The sequence below is a fragment of the Psammomys obesus genome, unplaced genomic scaffold (assembly GCF_907164565.1).
Source record: "Psammomys obesus unplaced genomic scaffold, mPsaObe1.curated_primary_1811, whole genome shotgun sequence".
Classification (NCBI taxonomy): Eukaryota; Metazoa; Chordata; class Mammalia; order Rodentia; family Muridae; genus Psammomys; species Psammomys obesus.
Genome location: NW_026593286.1, coordinates 976,249 through 998,848, shown reverse-complemented (window position 1 = coordinate 998,848; position 22,600 = coordinate 976,249). Strand labels below are relative to the sequence as shown.

The 22,600-nt window shown below is 53.0% G+C and overlaps 3 protein-coding genes across 4 annotated transcripts in view; 2 read left to right on the top strand and 1 right to left on the bottom strand.

Annotated features, from left to right (window-relative positions):
• Ankmy1 (ankyrin repeat and MYND domain containing 1) overlaps positions 1 to 8,365 on the bottom strand; it is a 53,110-nt gene extending 44,745 nt beyond the window's left edge. The window contains exon 1 of one of the 2 annotated variants that reach the window (XM_055617058.1): positions 8,358 to 8,365. The gene's annotated coding sequence lies outside the window, so the exon portion shown is untranslated. Of the gene's footprint in view, positions 1 to 1,451; positions 1,550 to 8,357 lie in introns of those variants that run through there. The other variant, XM_055617057.1, reaches the window with a different exon arrangement.
• Dusp28 (dual specificity phosphatase 28) lies at positions 4,275 to 5,038 on the top strand. Its single transcript, XM_055617062.1, has 2 exons — positions 4,275 to 4,643; positions 4,788 to 5,038. Exons 1-2 carry the CDS (start codon positions 4,275 to 4,277, stop codon positions 4,908 to 4,910), a joined length of 492 nt encoding a protein of 163 aa, XP_055473037.1. The 3' UTR covers positions 4,911 to 5,038.
• On the top strand, positions 7,566 to 20,576 carry Rnpepl1 (arginyl aminopeptidase like 1). Its single transcript, XM_055617061.1, has 11 exons — positions 7,566 to 8,238; positions 11,624 to 11,764; positions 12,358 to 12,509; positions 12,885 to 13,001; positions 13,226 to 13,461; positions 13,670 to 13,783; positions 14,137 to 14,249; positions 14,515 to 14,623; positions 15,430 to 15,660; positions 15,740 to 15,882; positions 16,423 to 20,576. Exons 1-11 carry the CDS (start codon positions 7,726 to 7,728, stop codon positions 16,714 to 16,716), a joined length of 2,163 nt encoding a protein of 720 aa, XP_055473036.1. The 5' UTR covers positions 7,566 to 7,725; the 3' UTR covers positions 16,717 to 20,576.
• The last annotated feature ends 2,024 nt before the right edge of the window (positions 20,577 to 22,600 follow it).

The window sequence follows — 22,600 nt, the reverse complement described above, 5'->3', positions numbered from 1 at the left end:
CCTATGATAAGATTGTTTAAAAGATCTTTCTCACCTCCCTCCCCACCCCAAGACAGGATTTCTCTTTGTAGCCTTGGCTGTTCTGAATTCGCTCTGTAGACCAGGCTGCCCTGGGACTCGCAGAGATCCACCTGCCTTTGCCTCCTTTGCTGAGATTAACGGTGCACACTGCTGCCACCACCACCCAACTGACCTCTTTTATACTATGGCAAAACAAAGCTCAGAAAAGGTTCATAGAGAGTTAACCCACTACAAGCACATACATGTAGACTGTTCTTTTGTTCTATTTTTTTATGATTTTATCCACTTTACATCTTGACTGCAGCCCCCTCCATCCTCTCTTCCTTGTCCCACCTCCCACCCTCTTCCTCCATTCTCTCCCCCTTCTCCTCAGAAAAAAGGGAGAGCACCCCTACCTCCAGTAACAACCCACCTGGAAACACCAAGTCTCAGCAAGAATAAGCACACTGAGGCCAGCCCAGCTAGGGGGAAGTGATCCAAAAGAAGGCAACAGAGTCCATATCAGAGAGCCTCCACTCTGTATGCCAGTCACATGAAGACCTAGCTGCCCATCAGCTACATATGTGTAGGTCTAATCCATGCATGCTCTTTGGTTGGGGGTTCTGTCTCTGTGAGCCCCAATGGGCCTACGTTAGTTGACTCTGTTGCTCTTCTTGTGGAGCTCTTGTCCTCACTGGGTCCCTCCATCCTTCCAATTCTTCCACAAGAGTCCCCAAGCTCCACCTAATGTTTGGCCATGGGTCTCAGTATCTGTTTCAATCCACTTTTGTTCTATTTTTATTGAAAAATAAAAAATGTGTTCATGACCCACAGAATTGACTTGCCAACTCACACTAATGGTCAATCAGCACAACTTGCCAGAGTCAGGACCCATCTCCAGGAAAGCCCAGCTGCAGAGAGTCGATTCCAGCTCCCCAGAGAGAACAGCCCTAAGGTGGGCAGACTTGGTAAGAAACTTGTGAGCTCAGAAGAGCTGAGAACAACACCCACCATTAATGCCCTCTACGGCGGCATATGGAATAACCCCAGAGTAAGATCCAAGTCTGGTTTGATTCACTGGTCTCAAACCCTACCGATGACTCAGTTTCTCCCAGGCCCCCTCCCTATACCCAAGGTTGGTTGCCATCTGTGGTGTTTTGAATAATGGATTTATGTTTGAATGATTAGCTGCCACTTGAATAGAAAGAATGAGGAGGTGTGGCCTTGTTGGAAAGGTGTGTTACTAGCGGTGGAATTTCTGGTTTCAAAAGAACTCCACAAAAACAAACAAACAAACAAAACAAAAAAAGCACTCCACATTCCCACCTGTGGCTGTTGCTCTCAGTTACTATTTCAGAGCCATGCCTGCATGCCTGTTCTATGATCATCTCCATGACGGTCATAAATTCTTCTACCCTGAGCTCCAAACTGAGTTTCATATTGTAAGTTACCTTAGTTATGGTTTCTTAAAACAGCAATAGAAGAGTCACACAGCCACCATCCCAGGGTGTGTGGCCTCCCTGACATATGGGAACATCCAGAGCTTGCTCCTGGAGCTGGAGAGAGAAATGGGTGACTCATATAAACCATGTAAAGCAGTAAAGTCAGTAGGAAAAAAACTACACCTAGCTAAAGATTCCACAATACTGACTGGACAGTTAGAAAAGTGAGACCATAGCTGGAGTGTTACAAATTCAGAGTTAAATGCTGTGGGCTCACTTTAGTGCCCATATGGCCAATCATTGCCCACATCTGGTTCTGACAAGAGCCAGCATTCCTCAGGAAGTTGTGAAGCTGGTTCCCCTCTACCAAAGGAGCTATTTCCTTATCACTGTCAGAAGGCATCTATGATAGCTATTAGCACAAAAAAAGCTCATGCTGGCCTCCAGGCTCCCTCAGAACCACAAGAACTTGTTACACATTTCAGATTCCATGATGGCATCTTGGCTGTCTTCACCCTAGCCCTTACCCCAAACTTCCCCAGCTCATAGGCTTCCTCCCCGAAACTTCTTACTGTCCTTATAACCCTGCTAAGTCGGCTATGCCCCCCCTTTTCTCTTTTGTCTTCCTCTCTTGATCTCTCATGGCCAAGTCCAGTCTGGTGGCCGTGTTCAGTCTACTACTTTCTCCCTCTGCTCTGGACTCTTCCAGAATGCCTCCGGCTGTATTCTCCTCCATTTCTACAATAAGAACCTTTAATCCCAGCACTAGGGAGGCAGAGACAGGAAGATCTGAAAGCTAGCCTGATCTACAGGGTTCCAGGACAGCCCGGGCTACACAGAAAAACCCTGTCTCCAAAAACCTAAATAGATGAATAGATAATTAAATAAAATAAAAACTCTCTGCTTAACCATGCCTTGGAGCAGTCATGTCCTTGGCTTATACACTAAAATCTATGGCTATTTGGTAAAACTGTTTGGACAGTGTTAACAGACTACTAGGCTTCCTCCAACCTAAACACTAAGAAATGTCACCAGAGTATCTGAAGCCTATATCAATGTCCCCATTGTTAGCATTTAGGTAGCCTGCTCCTGGGTTGCCTAGTAACCTATGATGTCATCATGTGTTACTTGCCAGGTAGATACACCTGGCAGGCATGGTTTAGTTGCTCCATAAAAGGACCAACTGCCCCTTTGTCTCTCTCTTGCCTTCTTGCTCTCGTGCTCTCTTGCCGTCTCCTGCTCTCTCCTCTTTCTGTCGGGAGGAGGGGGGCTCTCCTCCCCTTAGCATGTCTTGCTCTCTTTCTCTCTCTCCATCCAATAAACCTTTCATATAATACCTGTTGTATGCATGGTATCATTTTTACGTAACTACTAACATCTGGTGCGGAAACCCTGGACAAAGAGGATGCTGTGCCACTCCTACCCCCTCCCCCACCACCAGAGGGTTGGCTTGGTCTAGGACCTCTGATGCAGCCTTAGAATTGTCTTGGGGAAACTGACAGTTCCAGCATCTGGCGTGAGCATCCAGGGCAGGGGCTTGCCCTCCTCCTCACCATATAATCTGGACATTTTGGTGCTATTGCCTTTTTTTCTCTTACCCCTTTGCATGGCAACCAAGAGCTGCTTCCAGTGAACCTACATTTATATATATTAACTTGCCTTACATGAGAAGCAGCCCAAGCTCTTTTTTTTAATTACAGAAAAAGGGAGGAATGTTAGTATTTAGGCAGCCTGCTTCTGGGTTGTCTAGTAATCTATGATATCAAGGCAGCTCCTTCCTTAGACCCTCAAAATGTGAGCCAGCTGCTGGTAAGGCCTCCTCCACCTGGGCTGGTAGCACAGTGTTTAGCTAAGTGAGTGTTTAGAACAAGAGCATCAGGCTACAGGCTACAGGCTACAGTCAGGGCCTGGGTCACCAATACCTAGCAGCAGGAAAGGAGAGAGTAGGCACTTTTTTTTTTTTGTCAAAATCATTGGCGACTGGGGGTGGAGGTAAGGAGTAATGGAAACTGAATTCTGGCTGCAAACCTCAAGCATGGAGGTGAAACCAAAAGTTTTCACTATTACAAGACTGAAACTTAAATTACCAAGTGCCTGGGGCTTGGAGATGGTGGTGCCTCGTGAAAACTAGTCCTCTAAAATTCTGGACATCAGAAAAAAAATTTATTCTTATAGACACTACTTCTACTTCCAATTTTAAAAATTACTTTGTGAGTGCCTGTGTATATGAGAGGGCAGCCATGTGCAGGTCGGAGGAGAGGTCGAATCGCTGGTTCTCTGCTTCCACTGTGTGGTCCCGGGAATAGAACTTGGATCATCAAGCCTAGCAAGGGTACCTTCATCCACTGAGCCATCTCCAAGTCCTCACTAAATAATCCTAAATAAGCTTTGGGGAATCACAGTACTGACCCAAACACTAATGATCACGAAAAAAAAAAAAAATCTAGTCTATGAAGACACGAACTTAGTGGTAGTTTTATTGACTATGAAACATGTTTTACAAAAGAAAGTTGAGAAAGCCAAGGCACTATTTGCTACGAAGCATTTAACGAAAGGGGATAAAGCTGCAACTGGGGCCTGCTGTCCCGGGCAGAGGGCCTGCCCCAAGGCCTTCACAAAAGACGCTAGCCAGCGGGGAGACCAAGGCAGAAGACGGGGCGGGCCTTGCAGCTAGGTCGCCAGCTGCCGGGCCCGCCCACTGCCAACTGAGCCAATGCCGAGGGGAGGCCAGGAGAGGCTCCGCCCAACGAGCTGGTGAGGTCGCCTCCTAGCGGCCAGAGCACCGACCCCGCAAGCCGCGACCCCCAGATGACCCTAGAGGTCGCTGGGGTCATGGGCACCTCCGAGGCCGCACCGCCGCCGTTCGCGCGCGTCGCCCCCGCGCTCTTCATCGGGAATGCACGAGCCGCGGGTGCGACGGAGCTGCTGGTGCGCGCAGGCATCACTCTGTGTGTCAACGTCTCCCGCCAGCAGCCCGGGCCGCGCGCACCCGGAGTGGCCGAGCTGCGCGTACCCGTGTTCGACGACCCAGCTGAGGACCTCCTGACGCACCTGGAGCCCACCTGTGCCGCCATGGAGGCTGCGGTGCGCGACGGTGGCTCCTGCCTCGTGTACTGCAAGAACGGCCGCAGCCGCTCAGCGGCCGTCTGCACCGCCTACCTCATGCGGTACCGCGGCCTCCGCCTGGAGCGCGCCTTCCAGGTGCGAGCTTCCAGGGGCGGGTCTTCCGGGGCGGGCCCCGCCTAGAGCGGCTCTTCCGGGGCGTGTCCCCTTCACACTCGGGGCGGAGCCTCTACGCCCTGGACCTTCGGTCCGATCTCTCACCCGCTGCTCTCTTGATTACAGTTGGTGAAGAGCGCCCGCCCGGAAGCCGAGCCCAACTTGGGTTTCTGGGCTCAGCTGCAGAAGTATGAACAGACCCTCCAGGCCCAGGCCCTCCTGCCCGGGGAATCCGCTGATCCCGAGTAAGCCGCACCGTTCAGCTGCTGGTTAGCCAAGAGTCTACGCTGAAAGAGGATTTCTTCCTTCCTTTTCCACTAGGCTGCTGGCCTCGGGTGTTGCCCCCTCTTGATAGTAATACAGAAATGTGTTCTGAAGAGGAAGACTTCATTTATTTATCAGGTTTTGGTCAAATACAAACCAGCAAGTTTTAGGTAGAGAAACTATATGAAGGATCGTTAGAGTCTTGGAACTCTACGGCAGCTGATAGGGAGTGACAGAACAAAGTCTTAACTGCTGGGTTTGTAGGCTGAACCTCTCCCTGCCCCCCCCCCCCGACGTCTTTCTGGTCCCTTATACCTGAACATATCCCAATAGCAGGCCATGGGCTCACCGTCTTTAGGCTTCCAGCGATGCCATGGAAGGGAGATTTCTGCCCACCTCCCACCATGTTACTTAACCTGTAGCAATACCAACACTTGACCTAGCATTATCCAGCCACTATGCCCTGTGCAGCATTCCCTCGCCTGCCATCGATCGCCACCTTGTGTTGCTCACACCTTCCAGATGTGACCAGCTGCCACTGTCCATCCGGACTGCTGTTCAAGCTGGCTAACTGACCACTGCGCTATCTCCCCCAGGTCCTTTATTTTTATCCCTTTAAGCAACCGTTGCTCCTATTTGCATTCAGCCATTGAAGCTGCAGTGACTTGCAGTGATCAGAGCTCCAGGCCCAAGTTTTCTTGAAGTGTGTAGCTGATCCCTGCTCACAATGCCTTCCAAGAGACCACTGCCCTCCCATCAGGGCAGCACATACTTCCTAACCTGCTAACTTGCCTAGAGTCAAGTCACCTAGAGGTGACAAAGGTGCAAGGGACAAAATGCCCAGGTCAGATTATCTGTGGAGTGGATCAGGTACTTTTTATTCCACTGGCTCTGTTCTTGGAGCTATTCAACTGTAGCTTTTGCCAAGCCCAGCTCTCCAAACCTCTGCCCTGGGAACTACAAGACACCCTCCAACCCCTCTTCACATACCGATTTCTTCTGGGGCCTGCAGTATAACACTGACTGTAACCACAAGGGGACACGCCAGCTAGCTCATCAGTGTCAGGGCAGGTTCTTGGGCTGGGCGGTATGACAGTAGAGGCATTTGGAGATTTGCAGTCTACTGACTCCAGAGTGTAAAATGTTCTCTGGGTATCAAAAGAGCTGTGTTAGCTCCTTATGTAAATATGTGGTGGAGGCACACCCAGCCCACCTTTAGAAGTGGAATAGCTGGATCAAGGCTGCCTCATACCATGCCTTCTGTTTGCAAAAGGGAGTATCACCAGGACAGGAGGAATAAGACCCCAACCTCTGCTGGTACATTTGGAGAGACGGGGTTGGGAGAACTTTACACTCTACATCAAGGAAAAAAGGGAGGGGACCTAGGACAACAGGACAGTGCAATTGAACTGAGGATGCCTGTGTAGACAATCTGGTGGACAGGCCCCTGGACACCTGAAAGTAGCGCTAACCTTAACTCGAGGTCCCTTTACTCTTTTTGTAGCCAGGATTTCAGTAACCCAGGTTGGCCTCACACACTACATATGCAGCCAAGGATGACTGGGAACTTCTGATGCTTTTTGTTTCTGCCTCCTGAGTGGCAGAGTGTTTTCCATCAAGTCCGGTCTTCCTCCCTCCAATCCTTGCCTCTGCATGATAGCGTGAACCTTGGAGTGCCTGCAGTCTGAAATAAGGGTTCCACAAGGGATCCTGTGTACGGCTAAGAGGATACATGGAGATCTGAGGGCTCTGCTTAAAGGAAGCCATGCTTCAGCGTTCAGGCTGCACCCGTAGCCGGTGGAAGGAAGTCTGGACCACTTGACTGACGTTTCCGGAGACTGAGTCCTGACAGCCGGGCACTCCCCAGAAGTGACACTACAATCACACCGCTATCAGAGCAGGAGACAGAAGTGTGTCTCTCTTGAATATTCCCTCAACCCTAAAAGCCCTCTTCCTCGAATCCGTTCCTGCCGATAGGTAGCAGGACACCTCTGTCCACACCTTGTGTTGGTCCTGGTCCTGGACAGCTCAAGCTTTGAGCAGCCTTGGAGAGCTCGCCTAAAATGCCCCCGCAGTCCTGCGACCCTCATATTGGAGCCTCGACACAGAACGGCATCATCAGTGTATCTTCATTTCACACGCACCTCGACGGCAACAAAACAAAACGGACCATAAAACATAGCCAGCGCAACTGACAGCTTCTCCTGATGCTTCATTTGAATCTAAATGGCCACAACTGTACGGGATTTGTACTCGACAGCCGTGCGTTTTCCCAAAAAAGCTTTGCACCCACGGCTACGGCACAGGCCAACTGGAGGACTCAAATGGAATCGCGTCAGGAGAACTGCAAGGATCATTCCCGAAGTCTGAGGACCGGAGGCTGAGGTGTCACCGGCGTCCCTGGGAAAGTGACGGTCCCGCCTCCAAAGCTGAGCGATAAGCCTTTGCTGCAGAGCGCAGGCTGAGGACGCACAGCCTTTCAGGGTGTCCTGCCTCTCGTTCTGCTCCGCCGCTCACGCCGCCTCGGCGCACAGACCCGGGACCGCACACAGCGCCCCCGGCGGCTGCCGAGCCCAGCCGGAGCGGGGCGGTGCACGGCGCGGGGCCGGGCCGGGCGGCTCCCGGCGCGACTTCCTGTTGTGCCCGCGTCCCGCCGCCGCCACCGCCGCCGCCACCGCCACCGCCGCCGCCACCGCCACCGCCACCGCCACCGCCAGCCGCACCGCCGTCCGGGCCTCTCGCCCACCGCCCGCGGCCCTCAGCGGGCGCCGCCCATGGATTTCACTTAGCGCCGGTGGCCATGGCGGCGCAGTGCTGCTGCCGCAAGGCGCCCGGAGCCGAAGGCGCGCCCGCCCGCCCGCCGCCGGAGCCGCCGCCCGCCCTGGACGTTGCCTCGGCCTCCAGCGCGCAGCTTTTCCGCCTCCGCCACCTGCAGCTGGGCCTGGAGCTGCGGCCGGAGGCGCGTGAGCTGGCCGGCTGCCTGGTGCTGGAACTGTGCGCGCTGCGGCCCTCGGCCCGCGCGCTCGTGCTCGACGCGCACCCGGCCTTGCGCCTGCACTCGGTCTCTTTCCGCCGCGCCTCTGCCGCCTCCGAGTCGCCCTGCACCTTCGCCTTCCCTGCCCCAGAGTTGGGTCCCCCGCTGCCCGCCTTCGCCGATGCGCCGGGCGCAGAGTCCGCCATCTGCCCGCTGGCCTTCAGGCTGGACCCGTTCACCGACTATGGCTCCTCGCTGACCGTCACACTGCCTCCCGAGCTGCTGGCGCACCAGCCCTTCCAGATCATACTGCGCTACACCTCGACCGACGCCCCCGCCGTGAGTACTACCCGGGTGGGCACCGGGTCTTTAAGTGGCCAGCGGGGCTCTGCAAATATCTCTTGGTTCACTGCTGGGTTAGAGGATGTTAATCTGCACGCTGCTTCTGGGACACTTACCGAGAATGAGGGGCAACCTGACCCGAGGCCTCCCTCGGTGGCTGCGGTTATTCCCAGATGTTGCCGACTAGTTCTTGGGACCATTGAGTGGATTCCCAGGCCCAGGCCCGGTGGACATTGTTGATACTCAACAGCATGTTTCTCGGGGTGGGGGTGGGGGGACTTCCCGTCAGGTGTTATGCCCCTATCTAGACACAAGAGCAGCTTCTGGTGGGGTCCTGCTAAACCAGTTGCAGGAGTCCCTGCAATGAGGAGTGTTCTGGGAGGGCCACCCTGTGATCTGGGCCTTCGGAGGGCTTGAGGACACCCGGGTCTGTTCTCTGGAGGTGGAAGGAGGAACAGTGGGTGACAGAGAGGCCCTGTAGGCCGTGAGGTTAGGCTTTGGACTCCCTGAGCTGTGACATGCTGGGGCAAATGTGCCCCGCCTCCCAGTAGACACACAGGGCTCCCTGCTGAGGCCTTCAGCATAGCGCACCCACCATCCTACAGGCCCTGATGGAAAAGCAAAGGGCATAGGGCTAATCCTGTGGCAGCCAATGGGTTTGCAGAATGGAGCAGGACCTTTGGCTCCTGAAGCTTGATGCCTCCCTCCAGCTCCCCCGGTAGTAGAGAGTGCTCATGTGACATCTACCATGGATACCTAATGCACAGGCAGCTCCACAGGGCCCTTGGAAAGTCCATCTGCCACTGCCCGGGGAGCCCAAATGAACAGGCCAGGAGCCACAGAGTAACAAAGTGACATCTGGGCAGGAAAAGGCCAGATGGGATTCACATCACACAGGCTTCCTGCACCCTTCTCACGAGTCTTGACTGGGGTCAGCCACCTTTTCCCAGAGTCCCTGCTATGTGCTGGACTATGGGGCTCAATCCCTTACCTGCTATGGTAGTGGGGGGCCTCTGCAGGTGTTAGGCCTGCTCCTTAGCATGCCAGATGAAAACTGAGGAGTGAGCTGCTTCCTGGCCTCCACTTCTGAATGTGTGCCGTGTGTTTGCTCTGTCCATTGACAGCAGAGTGGTAGAAATGGAACCTTTATTGGCTGCAATAGACAAGGCCAGTGGACAAGGGCAGCCTGGTGATGGGACTGTGGTTGCTCCAGACAGGGAAAAGCTGCATGGTCCTCATAGCCTGGGTGGCTCCAGGGTAACAAAAGCTGACCCACAGCCATGGAAGCAGATTGACCTCTAACCCCAGGCACTTTATGTTGCACATGTCCCCTGAGCAGCTCAGAACTCACATCCCTGTCTGCCCTGTGCCTAGGGAGGACGCAGCAGGAGCCATTTAGATTTTCCAGAAGGCCCTGACAGTGGCTCCAACTCCAGAAGCAGCAGTTTAGAGGTGTGGATTCTAGGGCTTCTCCGCACCCCAGCCCTTCATTCCCACCCCAGCAAGAACATCTTCCCCCCTGCCCGCCCTACAGAATCTGAAGTTAGCTAACCTATTTCTTATACACTGGGACCATCAGCTGCTTTGCTCTGGAGTAGAGGACTCCCACCTCTGAGGCAGGGCCAAGCCTAGCCCCTCCCCCTAGGGTAGTATTATTGGTGTCTGGAAAGGCAGCCCACCCTTGAGCCCTGGAGCCAAGGCATGGTTGTGGAGCTATAGGGTAAGAAGTAGGCAGAGCCTGAGGGTTCAATGGAATAAGCGTAGCTGGTGTAAAAGAAGAATGTAGAGATTGAAGGGCCTTTGGGAGCCTGTCCTCCCAGAACAGACCGAGACCCCACTGGCCACAGGTTCTACCACAGGGACACTCCTCCATTCAGGTCCATGGGTCCCAGGTTTCTGGAGGTTGCATTTTGGAGCTAGCTCTCCAGCAAAACAGAAAGGCACATTTGCAGGTTTGCTATGGAGAGAAGACAGTGATAGGAAGGGGCCCATGAATGCTGGCAGAGGCCTGACTAGGTCCATATGACAAGCAACCCACTCAAGTTTGTGACCTATTGATAGGTAGCCTCCTGGGTGTGGAATCTGTGGGACAGGCATCAGTCTCTGGGTCTGTTGAGGTAGGAGTCTCCCTCAGGTCTGGGTCTGTGGAGCAGGCATACCCCCAGGTCTGTGGGGCAAGGTGTTACTCCCCAGGTCTTAAGTCTTTAGGAAAGGCACCTCTAGGGTCTATATGCAGACAGCACCCCAGATCTTGGGGTCTGTGGCACAGTCCCCAAGGTCTGGGGTCTATAGGGACAAGCATTCCCACACAGCTCTGGGGTCTGAAAGCAGACATTCCGCTCTGGGTCTGGGAGCTATTGGATGAATAGCTCCCTCCCCACACACAGGTCTGAGGTCTGTGGGGCGGGCAACTTCGCCACACACGTCATGATCCCTTATCTGGGGTCTAGGAGATGTCATTATGGGCTCTGTCCCCCATGATGACAGTCAGCCTTGACTGCACACACTTGTCCATTCATAGAGTTGTGTTGGGGGTGTTTCCTATCTATGTCCCCTGAAAGGACCCACGTGCCCTTGATCACCAAAATGAAAAATTCACTTTGTTTCATTCCTGTCGTCCTAGCAGAGGGCAGTGTGGGGACAGACATTGCTTTGTAGCTGGAGCTCCTCAGTGGGGGTGGGACCTGGCCTGGACAGCTGAAGATTCAGAATGCCTCAACAGCGATGGCTAGGAAGGAGGTTTGGCTAAGCCAGTGACCTTGGCCCTGAGAGGCCAGGTGGCAGAAGAGTGGGAGGGGGAGGAGGGGGGCAGCAGTTACTGGGGATCACTCTTTGCTGCAGTCACCCCCCAGGCACTAGCCTCAGAGGATCTCCCCTTGACACTCCTGCCATATCAGAGCTTATCAAGCCTCCACTCTAGCCCCACCTCTAGCTAGGTAAACCTAGCTGCAGGTTTACCAGCACTGGGCTGACTTCCTCTATACCAATGTAAGGGAGCACTGGTTTCCCTTGTTTCCCTGCTAAGAAGAGATTGGCTATCAGCCCGTGGGGATTCAAACCCAGGTTCTGGCCATTCCTCAGTTTCCCTCTAGAATTTCAGCTAATACCACAGTGGGCGTTTTCCTCTTTTCCTTTATTGTGGGCCTGCCCCAGACCTCCTGTTTGGGAACAAGGCTGGTGTCTGGCGCACACAAACTGGATTGACAGTCCCTGCCAGGGAAAGGAGTGAGTGTACCAGGTGGGCAGGTGAAGGCTGCAGGAGCAGATGTGGGCCTGTAACAAACACAGGCAGGGCCCTTCCCAGCACCCATTGTCGCCAGGCTCTAGACCTAGCGCACTGGACCAGGTGACAGCATCTGCTTATGTTTCACCTTGCCCACAGATCTGGTGGCTGGACCCAGAGCTGACCTATGGCAATGCCAAGCCTTTCGTGTTCACCCAGGGCCACTCTGTGTGCAACCGCTCCTTCTTCCCCTGCTTCGATACACCTGCCGTCAAGTGCACCTACTCGGCTGTTGTCAAGGTCAGGATCTCGCTTGGGGCTGTTCCTGCCTCCTTCAGACACTGTAAGAGGCTGGAGTTTACTGTAGGCCTGCACAGGCTCTGGCCCACCTCCTTTGTACTCTTCCTGCCTAGACTGGGATCCAGGCTGCTAAAGGCCATTGTCTTAGTGAGACAATCCTGCAGAGAAGTCAAAGACAGGCCTTACGGAGGTCAGGTGGAGGGACCAGGGTATGGCACTGAGGAAGGCAGGAACCTGGTGGAGGTTCTTGAGTTACAGCCAAAGCATGGCAACCTCTAACTGGAGCAGATTAGGGTTCCAGTGTGTGATCCTCTAGAGGGGACATGGTTCCTTGCCCCAACCTGTGAGGCTAAGAATCTGAGGGCTTCCTCATGGATATAGAGTTCCCCCAACCTGCATTGTAGTGCCCCACCCCCTGGAGATGGAAGACTCCCTGATGGGACCATGGGTCCCCTGTCACAGATGAGGAGGCCTCTGAGATGAATTGTGGAATCCCTTATTAGGGATAAGTCATCCCTTAAAAGTGTGGTTCCCTTTCCTGGGAGGTGGTTGTATCCCAGTAGACTGCCAATCCTCAGCCTAGCCCATTGCAGGCCCCATTAGGGGTACAGGTGCTGATGAGTGCAACTCGGAGCATGTACGTAGAGGAGGAAGGCGTCTACCATTTCCACATGGAGCACCCTGTACCTGCCTACCTCGTAGCCCTTGTGGCCGGAGACCTCAAGCCAGCAGACATTGGACCTAGGTAGGTCCCCTCTGCATGCTGCTGCACTGTTCTGGGTGACTGGGCCTCAGGAAGACACCAGAAGATGCCAGCCCATGCACATGCCTCCTCACTCACTGTCTTCAGACATAGAACTAAGGAACCCATCCCAGTGCCCTGCCTGTCATCAGTCTGGGGCTACCACACAACCAGCTGTCCCCTCCTGTCCTTACCAGTTCCTTCAGTTCATGGACAAAAGGATCTGAATACACCTTGGCTTTGTTATGCAGTTCCCCTACCTGTTGTGGGAAGAGCCACATCCAGGAAGCAGGGCCCGACAAGGCTGAGGGAGGGATCCAGTGGGGTGAGTAAGGTCTAGACTCTTCAGCCTCGGCCCACCTCCTCTACCTGTGACAGGAGCCGTGTGTGGGCTGAGCCATGCCTCCTGCCCACGGCCACCAGCAAGCTCTCAGGTGCTGTGGAAGAGTGGCTGAGTGCAGCAGAACGCTTATACGGGCCGTACATGTGGGGCAGGTATGTCCTGTCCTCCGCTCTTCCTGGCTGGCTATACTCTTTCCCTCAAAGAAAGAAGAGGGCTAAACTGGGAACTCCTTGTCTGACCCCGTGTTCCCTGTCCTCTGTCTACTGGGAAGGGAGTAATACTGCAGGGCTGGGCTGCCATCCCAGGTGGAGAGAGTAGCTGTGGGTTTGGTGAGTCGTGGTCAGAGCCCTTCCTCACCCTGCACCTGTGGGCACAGATATGACATCGTTTTCCTGCCACCCTCCTTCCCCATTGTGGCTATGGAGAATCCTTGCCTCACCTTCATCATCTCCTCCATCCTTGAGAGTGATGAGTTCCTGGTGATAGACGTCATCCACGAGGTAGCCCACAGCTGGTTCGGCAACGCTGTCACCAATGCCACCTGGGAGGAGATGTGGCTGAGCGAGGGCCTAGCCACCTACGCACAACGCCGCATCACCACGGAGACCTATGGTATTGTCTGGGGCAGCTACGGCAGGGGTAGAGTAGCCGTGGGCCTTCTTAGGCACCACTTGCAAGGGGCATAGAGCCCTGCCTAGCCTCCAGCTTTGACAGTGTCTAGCAGTCTCTGGGGCTAGGTGGTGGGCAGAGAGGGGCAACCCTGCTGTAGGTGCTCCAGCCTCCCTGACCTCTACCTTTTCTCTATTCTGACTCCACTCAGGGGCTGCCTTCACCTGCCTGGAGACAGCCTTCCGCCTGGATGCCCTGCACAGGCAGATGCGGCTTCTTGGGGAGGACAGCCCGGTTAGCAAGCTGCAGGTCAAGCTAGAACCAGGTATTCTCTACCCCAGGCTTACCCCTAGGAACCCACGTGTGGCATCCCCAGGCATCCTTCCTGCTGTTTACTTGCCCTGCTAGGGCTTCTCCACCTCACCATGCTTGAATCCCTTCCAAGTCCAGGCTGGGTGTCCATAGGCCCCAGGGAAGAGCTCTTAGGTGCCTCTGCCTGCCACAGTCCAGCAGGGGCTGAGCACTGGTTGCCATGGTGCAGAGCAAGCTCCATCACTGTGTACCAGGATGTTGATACTCACGCAAAGGACTGTGGCCCTCCCGCTTGCCCGCTCCTCAGCTAGCTACTGCCCCAGCTTCAGCATGCAGGACACAGCTGCATCCTCGGTGTCCCCGCAGGAGTGAACCCCAGCCATCTGATGAACCTGTTCACCTATGAGAAGGGCTACTGCTTCGTGTACTACCTGTCCCAGCTCTGCGGAGAGCCTCAGCGCTTTGACGACTTTCTTCGAGTAAGCACGTGGGTCTGACCACCTCTTGTCCACAACTTCTTCCAGCTGGCAGAGTTGTCCTCTGGGGAGAGGGGACCTGGGGACCAGAGTGGGACCTGGCCTGCTGAGGTACTATCCCTCCTTCTACCCTTTCAGCAGGGCCTATGGGCCACCTGGACTGTGATGTACATCTTTAGAAGATGTCCCAGTGTGCCAGCCCCACTCTGCCAGAGCTAACCATCCCCAGCCTTCCATACCTGCTAAGGCCATGCCCCTCATCTCACAGGCCTATGTGGAGAAATACAAATTCACGAGTGTGGTGGCCCAGGACCTGCTGGACTCCTTCTTGAGCTTCTTTCCTGAGCTAAAGGAGCAGAGCGTGGACTGCCGGGCAGGTGAGGCCACCAACCTTGCTTGCAGGCTCAAGGGCTGGGAATAAAATGGCAGCAGTGGCTGGAGAAAAGCTTGTCAACCCCTTCTGCTCTGTGTAGGCTCTAGGTCAGGATGCCATGAGAGTAAAGAGGAGTCTGTACCTCCCAGTCTAAAGAATCATGGCAGGGAGAGGGGGCGGGGGCTCCCTGGAGGAGATGGCCCTAGACTAAGCAGGCTAAGCTAAGCAGCCAGCGGGAAAGGGTTGTGGAAAGAGACATGCAAAGTCCCTAGAGGATGCTCAGCAAGGTGGTGGGATTTGCCCTGGGACCCTGCTTGTGCCTAATAGAGGTCTCCTGAGGGATCTGAGGGCTTGGGGACCAATGTAAGCATGGGAGTAGCTTGATATCCATAGAAAAAAAATGAGTTTGTGAGAGGGCTTCAAAGTCTAAGAATGGTGACCCTAAAGTTTAGAAGGTATATGAGTGTTCTGTGGGTTGGGGGTGGTCCTCAGAGACCATGTGCCTCATTAACAGTGCAGTGCAGAGCCTCCTCTGCCCTAGTTTTGTATACAGGACAGGCATGTAGTGAGTGGAGGCCCCTTGGCCACTGACCAAGCTTCGTGGTCTCTCCCTGTATCCTGCATAGGAGCCCCCTCCTATGGGGAAGGCACAAACTTCTGGGGAATTGCTTATATTCTTTGAGGACTCTGGTCTCTCTAGAAGAGACCACCCTCCAAGGGATACCCTCTGGGCTTGGAGTCTCCCTGGCAGTCTGCTCTGGTGGCCCCTCCCCAGCCCAGGCAGGGACCCCAGGCCTGGTCTTCCTACAGGGCTGGAGTTCGAGCGCTGGCTCAATGCCACAGGCCCACCACTGGCTGAGCCAGACCTGTCTCAGGGGTCCAGCCTAACCCGGCCTGTAGAGGCCCTCTTCCAGCTGTGGACTGCAGAGCCCCTGGAGCAGGCAGCAGCTTCAGCCAGTGCCATTGACATCTCCAAGTGGCGGACCTTCCAGACAGCACTCTTCCTGGACCGGCTGCTGGATGGATCCCCGTTGCCCCAGGGTGGGTCCCACAGCCAACAGGGTAGCCTGGGAAAGGGATGTGGCTCCAGCCCAGCCCTGACCTGCCCACCACCCCACAGAGGTGGTGATGAGCCTGTCCAAGTGCTACTCGTCCCTGCTGGACTCCATGAACGCTGAGATCCGAATCCGCTGGCTGCAGATCGTCGTCCGCAATGACTACTATCCTGACCTTCACAGGGTCCGCCGTTTCCTGGAAAGCCAGGTGCAGCTACATGCTGGGGCATGACCTGGGGGGATAGCCTCTCCTCAGTGGCCCATCTCAGCCATCAGACTTTCCACTCAGGCAGGCCAGGCATGTTCTGGAGAGAGGAATGGAAGCCATCAGGCCCAAAGTGATAGCAGAGGGGTCAGAGTACAGGTGAGATGGGAGAAGATTGCAAGACTAGTCAGAGGGAGGCATGAACTCCACCACAGAGGGAAAAATTGGGTACCAGAGTCCAGGGGTCTCCGCTGGCATTAGCCTTGAGCTAGCTGGGCTTTAGGCCTATCGGTATCCCCTTCCAGGTCTGGGTACAGGGCCCATTCAAGCTTCTCAGGCAGAGGCCAGCCTTCCCATCCCTTGCCCAGCCCTTGCAGCCCAAACTCTGAGACAGCCTAGAGGGAGGGGTGAAGGTGAGACTGGTGAGGGCACTGTAGCATGTGAGTCCAGCCAAAGCCCTCCTGAACATTTGGGGGTGCGCCTGGCTCTGGGTGGGGGGAGGTGCACAGGGAGCCTGCTGGTGTGACCGGGTACCTTCTGCAGATGTCGCGAATGTACACCATCCCGCTGTATGAGGACCTCTGCACTGGGGCCCTCAAGTCCTTCGCACTCGAGGTCTTCTACCAGACACAGGCCCGGCTGCATCCCAACCTGCGCAGAACCATCCAGCAGATCCTGTCCCAGGGGCTAGGCCCCAGTGCTGAAGCCATTGCAGAGCCCAGCACAGAGCTGGGCAGTGCTGAGGCAGATGCGAACCCAGACTCGCCAGCCCTGCTGCTTGGGGATGAGGCCCCCAGCAGCACCATCTCTCTCAGGGACGTCAATGTTTCTGCCTAGCCTTGATGGTGACTGACCCTCGACCTCCCAGACACCACAATTGTGCCTTTTGTGGTCCGGGCCGCCATGACTGCGCCTTGGCTCTGGCCACGAGCTCTGCCCGGGACCATAAGCCCCTCCCATTGGCACCAGGCCAGGGGCATGGGGAAAAGGATCTTGTGTCCATTGAGGCCCATGTACCAGAGCCTACTCTGTCCCTGCTCTCTTGCACTGCAGGCCCCAGGGCTGGCCTATACCCACCATGCCTCCTGTCTCAACACTGACAGCCATGCCTCACCCTGGAAGCCAGCATCTGCTGAACACTGCCTTGGGGACAGTGACCCCAGCAGTCTCACAGCAACAACCACAATGTGCCTTACATGTGCCAGAGGCCCAGGATGTACGGTCCTGGAAGTGTGCTTCCCTGCAGAACCCAGTGTCTGGCCCCTGGGCTAGAAACCTTGCTTCAAGGACAGAGGGAAGAGGGGCAAGGACACGGGCATTTCATCAGCATGAGGGCAGAGGACAGAAGGAGAGGATGGAACTCTCAAGCCTCAGTTTCTGCAGTCCAGGCCCCAGAGGTACAGAGAAGGATGGTCTGTCTCTGTGGCTACCTTGGTACCATCGGTGCTCTCTGTAACCTGCTTGCTGGGAGAGACACCAGGCTTGGGCTTCAGCCTGGGACCACTGCAGCAGGAACCATGGTGACTGTCCATTAAATCTCCATTCTGCAGACCTGACCTCCCTTCCTATTTATCACTACCCTGTTTTCTAAACCCAGCCAGCTGCTAGAGGTAGGGCTGGCAGAGATGAGAACTGGTTACAGAGTCTTTGTCATAGTCTGTCTCAATAGACAGACCCCAGAGGAGGTGGGAACCTATCCTGGAGGCTGAGGTGACAGGGCCAATAGGTGGCCCCTTGTTCTTCTCAACTCCTCTCTCAGACCTTCAGGACCCTTAAAAGGATGTTTGTCACCCTTGTACTGGACTTTGATCTCTGTGACTCTGACCATACCTCTGCCTCTTAGCCCTGGGGTACCCAGGCCTCCAAAACCAGAGTTCAAGAGAAGCGTGAGTAACAGGGATTAACAGGGATGTGGAGACTGAACTAAAGCATGGCAAGCTGTGGAGTAGATGCCTCAGCTAACAAAGGAAAGGTCCATGTTCACAGGGTGTCAAGTGGAGCCACCTGTCATGGGTGCTGAGAGAGAAGCTGATGACAAGGTCAGCGTAGGCAGCAGTTGGTACTCTGAAGCCTCCAACACTGCAGTGTGCTGCAGCATACCTTTTGTCCCAACCCACCACCAGGCCCAGTCACAGCCAGCTCCACATGTGATTACAGGAAACAGATGAGTACTACCAGTCACCAAATGTCTCATACACCCCAAATGAGACCAGGACTCAGGGTCACATCTCCTTTGACAGCTTATCTGCACAATGCCCATCACAGTACTGCCTGAGGCTCTACACTATTCAAGAGTGAGAACCATTTCTCACAACAGCGCGGGGCAGAGGGGACAACTGCAGTGACACCTTGCAGAAGAGAGATGTTACTATTCTCATTGCTGTAACAGTATCGGACAGAAACAAATAACAATTTGCTTTAGCTGTTGTCTTAGGCCATAGTGGCAGGGAAGGAGTGGTATCAAGAAAGGCGTGGTCAGTGGCAGCATATGTCTAGGGGACAGGGGGGTCACACTTGCTGAGATTCCTTAGTACTAGACAGCAGAGACAAATATAGCTGGAAGGCCAGCCAGGTCCCATCTCCTAAAAGCTCCATAGCCTTAAATATAGCACCATACACTGGTTCCAATCTGAGCTTTGGAGGTGAGAGAGACTTTCAGATTTAAAACATAATGAGCGCCTGGGGGGTGGGGTTGCTGTCTGAGTTTAAGCCCCATCAGGTGGCATGGCCAAGAACCCCATGTATCCCATTCATCTTTGCTCTCTCTGGCCCAGGTGCCACCATCCAGAGAGCCTGTACCTGAAGACGTCCACACAGTGCTTTTCAACAGCAGAATCGCTCTCAACTTGTTCCTGCCAAGACTACTTTCAAGTTTGTCATCACAAACTCACTTAGGCTTCTCATTTATTTGTCAAGACACCTTTGTGGTCTTCCAGAGGATTGATACCAGTTCTAGATGCCCCAACTGTACCCACAGTGCCCTCCAACCAGTACTTAGATCTGAATGATACCAGAAATGAGATGGGCGTGATGGTGCATGTCTTTAATGCCAGTACTCAGGGAGGCAGAGGCAGTCGGATCGATTTTAGTTCATGCCAGTCTGGTCTACAAAGTGAGTCTTGTGGGGCATATGTTGTCTCCCTTCCCCCAGAGGGCTAACTAGGAATCTGTGCCAATGGAAGGGATTTTAAGTGATTCCAGGAAATGTGCCAGGGATTAAATGACACGGAGGGGGTCTTGCCTATAGTGCAAGGCTACACAGAGAAACCCTGTCTTGAAAAAAAAATCAGAAATTACAACTTAGGTAATTCTAGGTTGGGTTGCCCACCTGGAATGCTATCCTCAATGTCGATCTGTCGTGGCTCTGCATGCCATTAGAGGTACAGAGGAGCATTATTTTCAACTACATCCTTGTAGCTCTGGTCTTCATCTGTGTCCTTTCTCCAGCAGGCAAAGCTGGACTGCCTTAGAGTCTCTTCCCTGTAATTTCTTGCTAGGCAGACCATCACTCATAGCCAGTGCTTCCAGCCTCCTCCACTGCACTTACCCACTCTTCTCTACATTGTCTGCCTCTGTGAGCCATCACAAGTTAGCTTCAACAGATGTGTTGTTCTCACATCCCATGCAAACCAACATTTCAGCTGGCGATGGTATGAGGATCTGCATGTTACCTAGGAGCCTAGCTAAAACTTCCCGGGACCCTTTTTTCAGGCTCTGTCCTGTGCAGTCTGGAATGTCCATTAGCACGCTCCTCCACAGAGACTTGGAAAGTGTTCTGGAGAACTTCTGGCATAAAAACAAGGCACCACCGAGAGCAGCCACTGGTTAATGCCAGCAATGCACAGAACATCAGTGAACAAACCAGGCTAGCACCTGAGACACAGCTGTGGAACACTGGCAGACTTCAGAGCACACAGCTCAGACATAAACAGGACAGGGTGTAAAATAGAGTACACTGATGGGAATATGCCCTGTGAACAGTAACAGTGGTATCAAATACCTGGGACATTTTTAATTTTTTTAACTTTATTTGTTTTGTTTAGTTGTTCAGTTTACATCCCAATTATAGTCCCCATCCTCTTCTCCTGGCCCTATCTTCCCTTCCTCTTCCCCCCTCCCCTAGCCCTTAGGAAAGCCTCCCACCCCCACTAACCCATGAAAGCACTTCAAGTCACATCAAAACTGAGCACATCCTCTTCCACCGTGGCCTGCCAAGGCAGCCCCACCAGGGGGAGGTGATCAAAAAGCATGCAACAGAGTCCATGTAAGAAACAGTACCCACTCCCCTTACTAGGGAACCCACAAGAAGACCAAGTATATATGTGTGTGGGGTATGTATGTATAGAGGGGCCTAGATCCAGTTCATGCATAGCCCTTGGTTGGTGCTTCAGTCTCTGCAGGGCCCCTTGGGCCCAGGTTAGTTGGCTCCTGTCCCTTCTGTGTCCTTCTATCCTTCCCCCAACTCTTCCACAAGGCTCCCTGTGCTCCCCCCAATCTTTGGCTGTGAGTCTCAGCATCTGTTTTGATCCTTTGCTGGGTGGAGCCTCTAAGAGGACAGCTGTGCTAGGCTCCCATCTTGCTCAGGATAGTCTTTCCCAGTTCCATCCATTTACCTGCAAATTTCAAGATTTCCTTGTTTTTAATAGCTGAATAGTATTCCAGTCTCAATATTTTATATAAAAAACACTGGAGTTCAAGATGGCCTTTTCATATATTGTACTCACTTATTACCTTCTCATGGCCCCTTCTCCACCAACAAATTTCCTCCCATTCCCTTTCTCATTTCCTCCCTTCTTCGTTCTTTATTCTACATTTATAAAAAAAAAAAAAAAAAAAAAAAAAAAAAAAAAAAAAAAAAAAAGGTTGTCTGAGTCTGGCTTTTTTTTTTTTTCTATGTATGTGTTTGTCTACATATATGCAGGTCATCTGCAAGAGTAGCCAGTGTTCTTAACCACTGAACCACCTCTCCAACCCTCCCCAGCTTATTTCTGTTAACATCATGCTCTCTATCAAATTTCCTACCAAGGACATAGTTCCGTACTTCTCTGTAGCGGAATGGTACCCACTGTATTTATTTACTGCATTTCCTTTATCCATTCATCTGTTGATGGACTTCTAAACTAACACCGTATCTCATAGTGGTCAGTGCTACAAGCAGATACACGTGTCTTTGTTGACGGCTGATGTAGGTTCCTTCAGATACAAACCCAGAAGTGGCTTTTGGCTTCAACAAACCATTTGTTGAAGAGGCTGTCTTCGTCCACATGTGTTGAGCACCTCTGTCAAAAATCAGATCTCAGTGCTGGCCCGATAGCTCAGCATGTAAAAGTGCTTGCTACACAAACGAGGTGACCTAAGATCAGAACTCCTCTACAGGTGAAAGAAGACAACCAACTTGACAAAGTTATCTTCTGATCTTCATACACAGAGAGACAGAAAGAGATTTAATCAGATGGTTAAATGAGCAAGCCAAGCAAGTTGTTTGAGGTTTATTTCTGGGTCCTCCATTCTATTCTACTAGTCTATGAGTCTTGTTTGTGCCACTACTATGCTGGCCTCACTGCTATGGCCTTATAGTAGAATTTAAAATTAATGATACAAATAGCATTGCTGTTTCTGCTCAGGATCTTTTATGATATTATATGAATTTTAGGATACATTTTCTATTTTGTGAAGAATGCCCTTGGAATTTTGATGAGAATTACATTAAATCTGTCAGCCATTTTGGCAATAGAACCATATTAAAAAATTTTAACTGAAAATTTGTTAGAATGCACACAGTGAAGAGAATCATGGGCTGGACTAGCAAGACTAGCACCTCTCATTGGCTTCTGCCAGTTCCTATTTCCAGGTTTCTGACCTGTGCTTGAGTTCCTGTCCTGCCTCTTTACAAAGCTGCCATGTCCTTTCTGTCTTCTATACTCCAAAGTGATCAACTGCTCTGTCTGAAGTGTGAGTTCTTCATTCATAAAATGGGAGAATAGCTACATCTGAGGCTCATATGGGTCAGAATCCAAACATATCAACATGCTTTGACCCTTGAAACCCTTGGAATCTTCCCAGACAGGCCTTTCCTCATTCTCTTCAGGGAAGACTGTAGGGAATACAGATAATGTCTCTGCCCCAACATTGACTGGAAGGATTCCTCTATCTGGAAGCAGTCTGCTGAGGGAGAGAAACCCAAGCTTCCAGAACCTCAGGTCCACTGCACCCTAAATGAGACAGTTCCACAGATCAATTCATACTTGGCTGCTAGTCCCCCTCAAAGCCATGACCATAACTAGCATTGCTGCTCAAGACCCAAGAACCTCACCTTACTACCTCTACCCTGAAAAGAGTGGGGGAATCTGAACTCCCAAGGGTGCTTCCCTAGACATACTTCCTAGGTTCATTGAAGTGGATGCCAGGCTCCCATCACCAGTTATACTTGGGGTGAGGGGCTACAGGATGTGCACCGTGGCAGCTGGTCCTTTGGCTCAGGACCTAATAACATAGGGGACCCACAAAATCCATACCAGCCTACTACTATTAAGTCCCTTATGGGGACCAGAGGGAAGGCCTTTCACCAGAGAGACAAGGCACCAGGCCTGCTCCTCAGCAGCTGACCCACATGGGCTGCTAGGTGTGAACTGTCCCTGCTTGACATGCCTCAAGTGCCTTGCATTTCACATCTGTGCACGGAACTGTGTATGTGCCTAACCCAAGTTCACATTGGGGTACT

What these genes read in the sequence shown, in the direction of transcription:
- Dusp28 (XM_055617062.1), top strand. Translation starts at nt 4,275, where the DNA reads ATGGGCACCTCCGAGGCCGCACCGCCGCCGTTCGCGCGCGTCGCCCCC. An exon ending in GCCTGGAGCGCGCCTTCCAG is followed by an intron (nt 4,644 to 4,787) that starts GTGCGAGCTTCC and finishes TCTTGATTACAG; the next exon opens with TTGGTGAAGAGCGCCCGCCC.
- Rnpepl1 (XM_055617061.1), top strand. Translation starts at nt 7,726, where the DNA reads ATGGCGGCGCAGTGCTGCTGCCGCAAGGCGCCCGGAGCCGAAGGCGCG. An exon ending in CCAGCAGACATTGGACCTAG is followed by an intron (nt 12,510 to 12,884) that starts GTAGGTCCCCTC and finishes TACCTGTGACAG; the next exon opens with GAGCCGTGTGTGGGCTGAGC. An exon ending in GGGCCGTACATGTGGGGCAG is followed by an intron (nt 13,002 to 13,225) that starts GTATGTCCTGTC and finishes CTGTGGGCACAG; the next exon opens with ATATGACATCGTTTTCCTGC.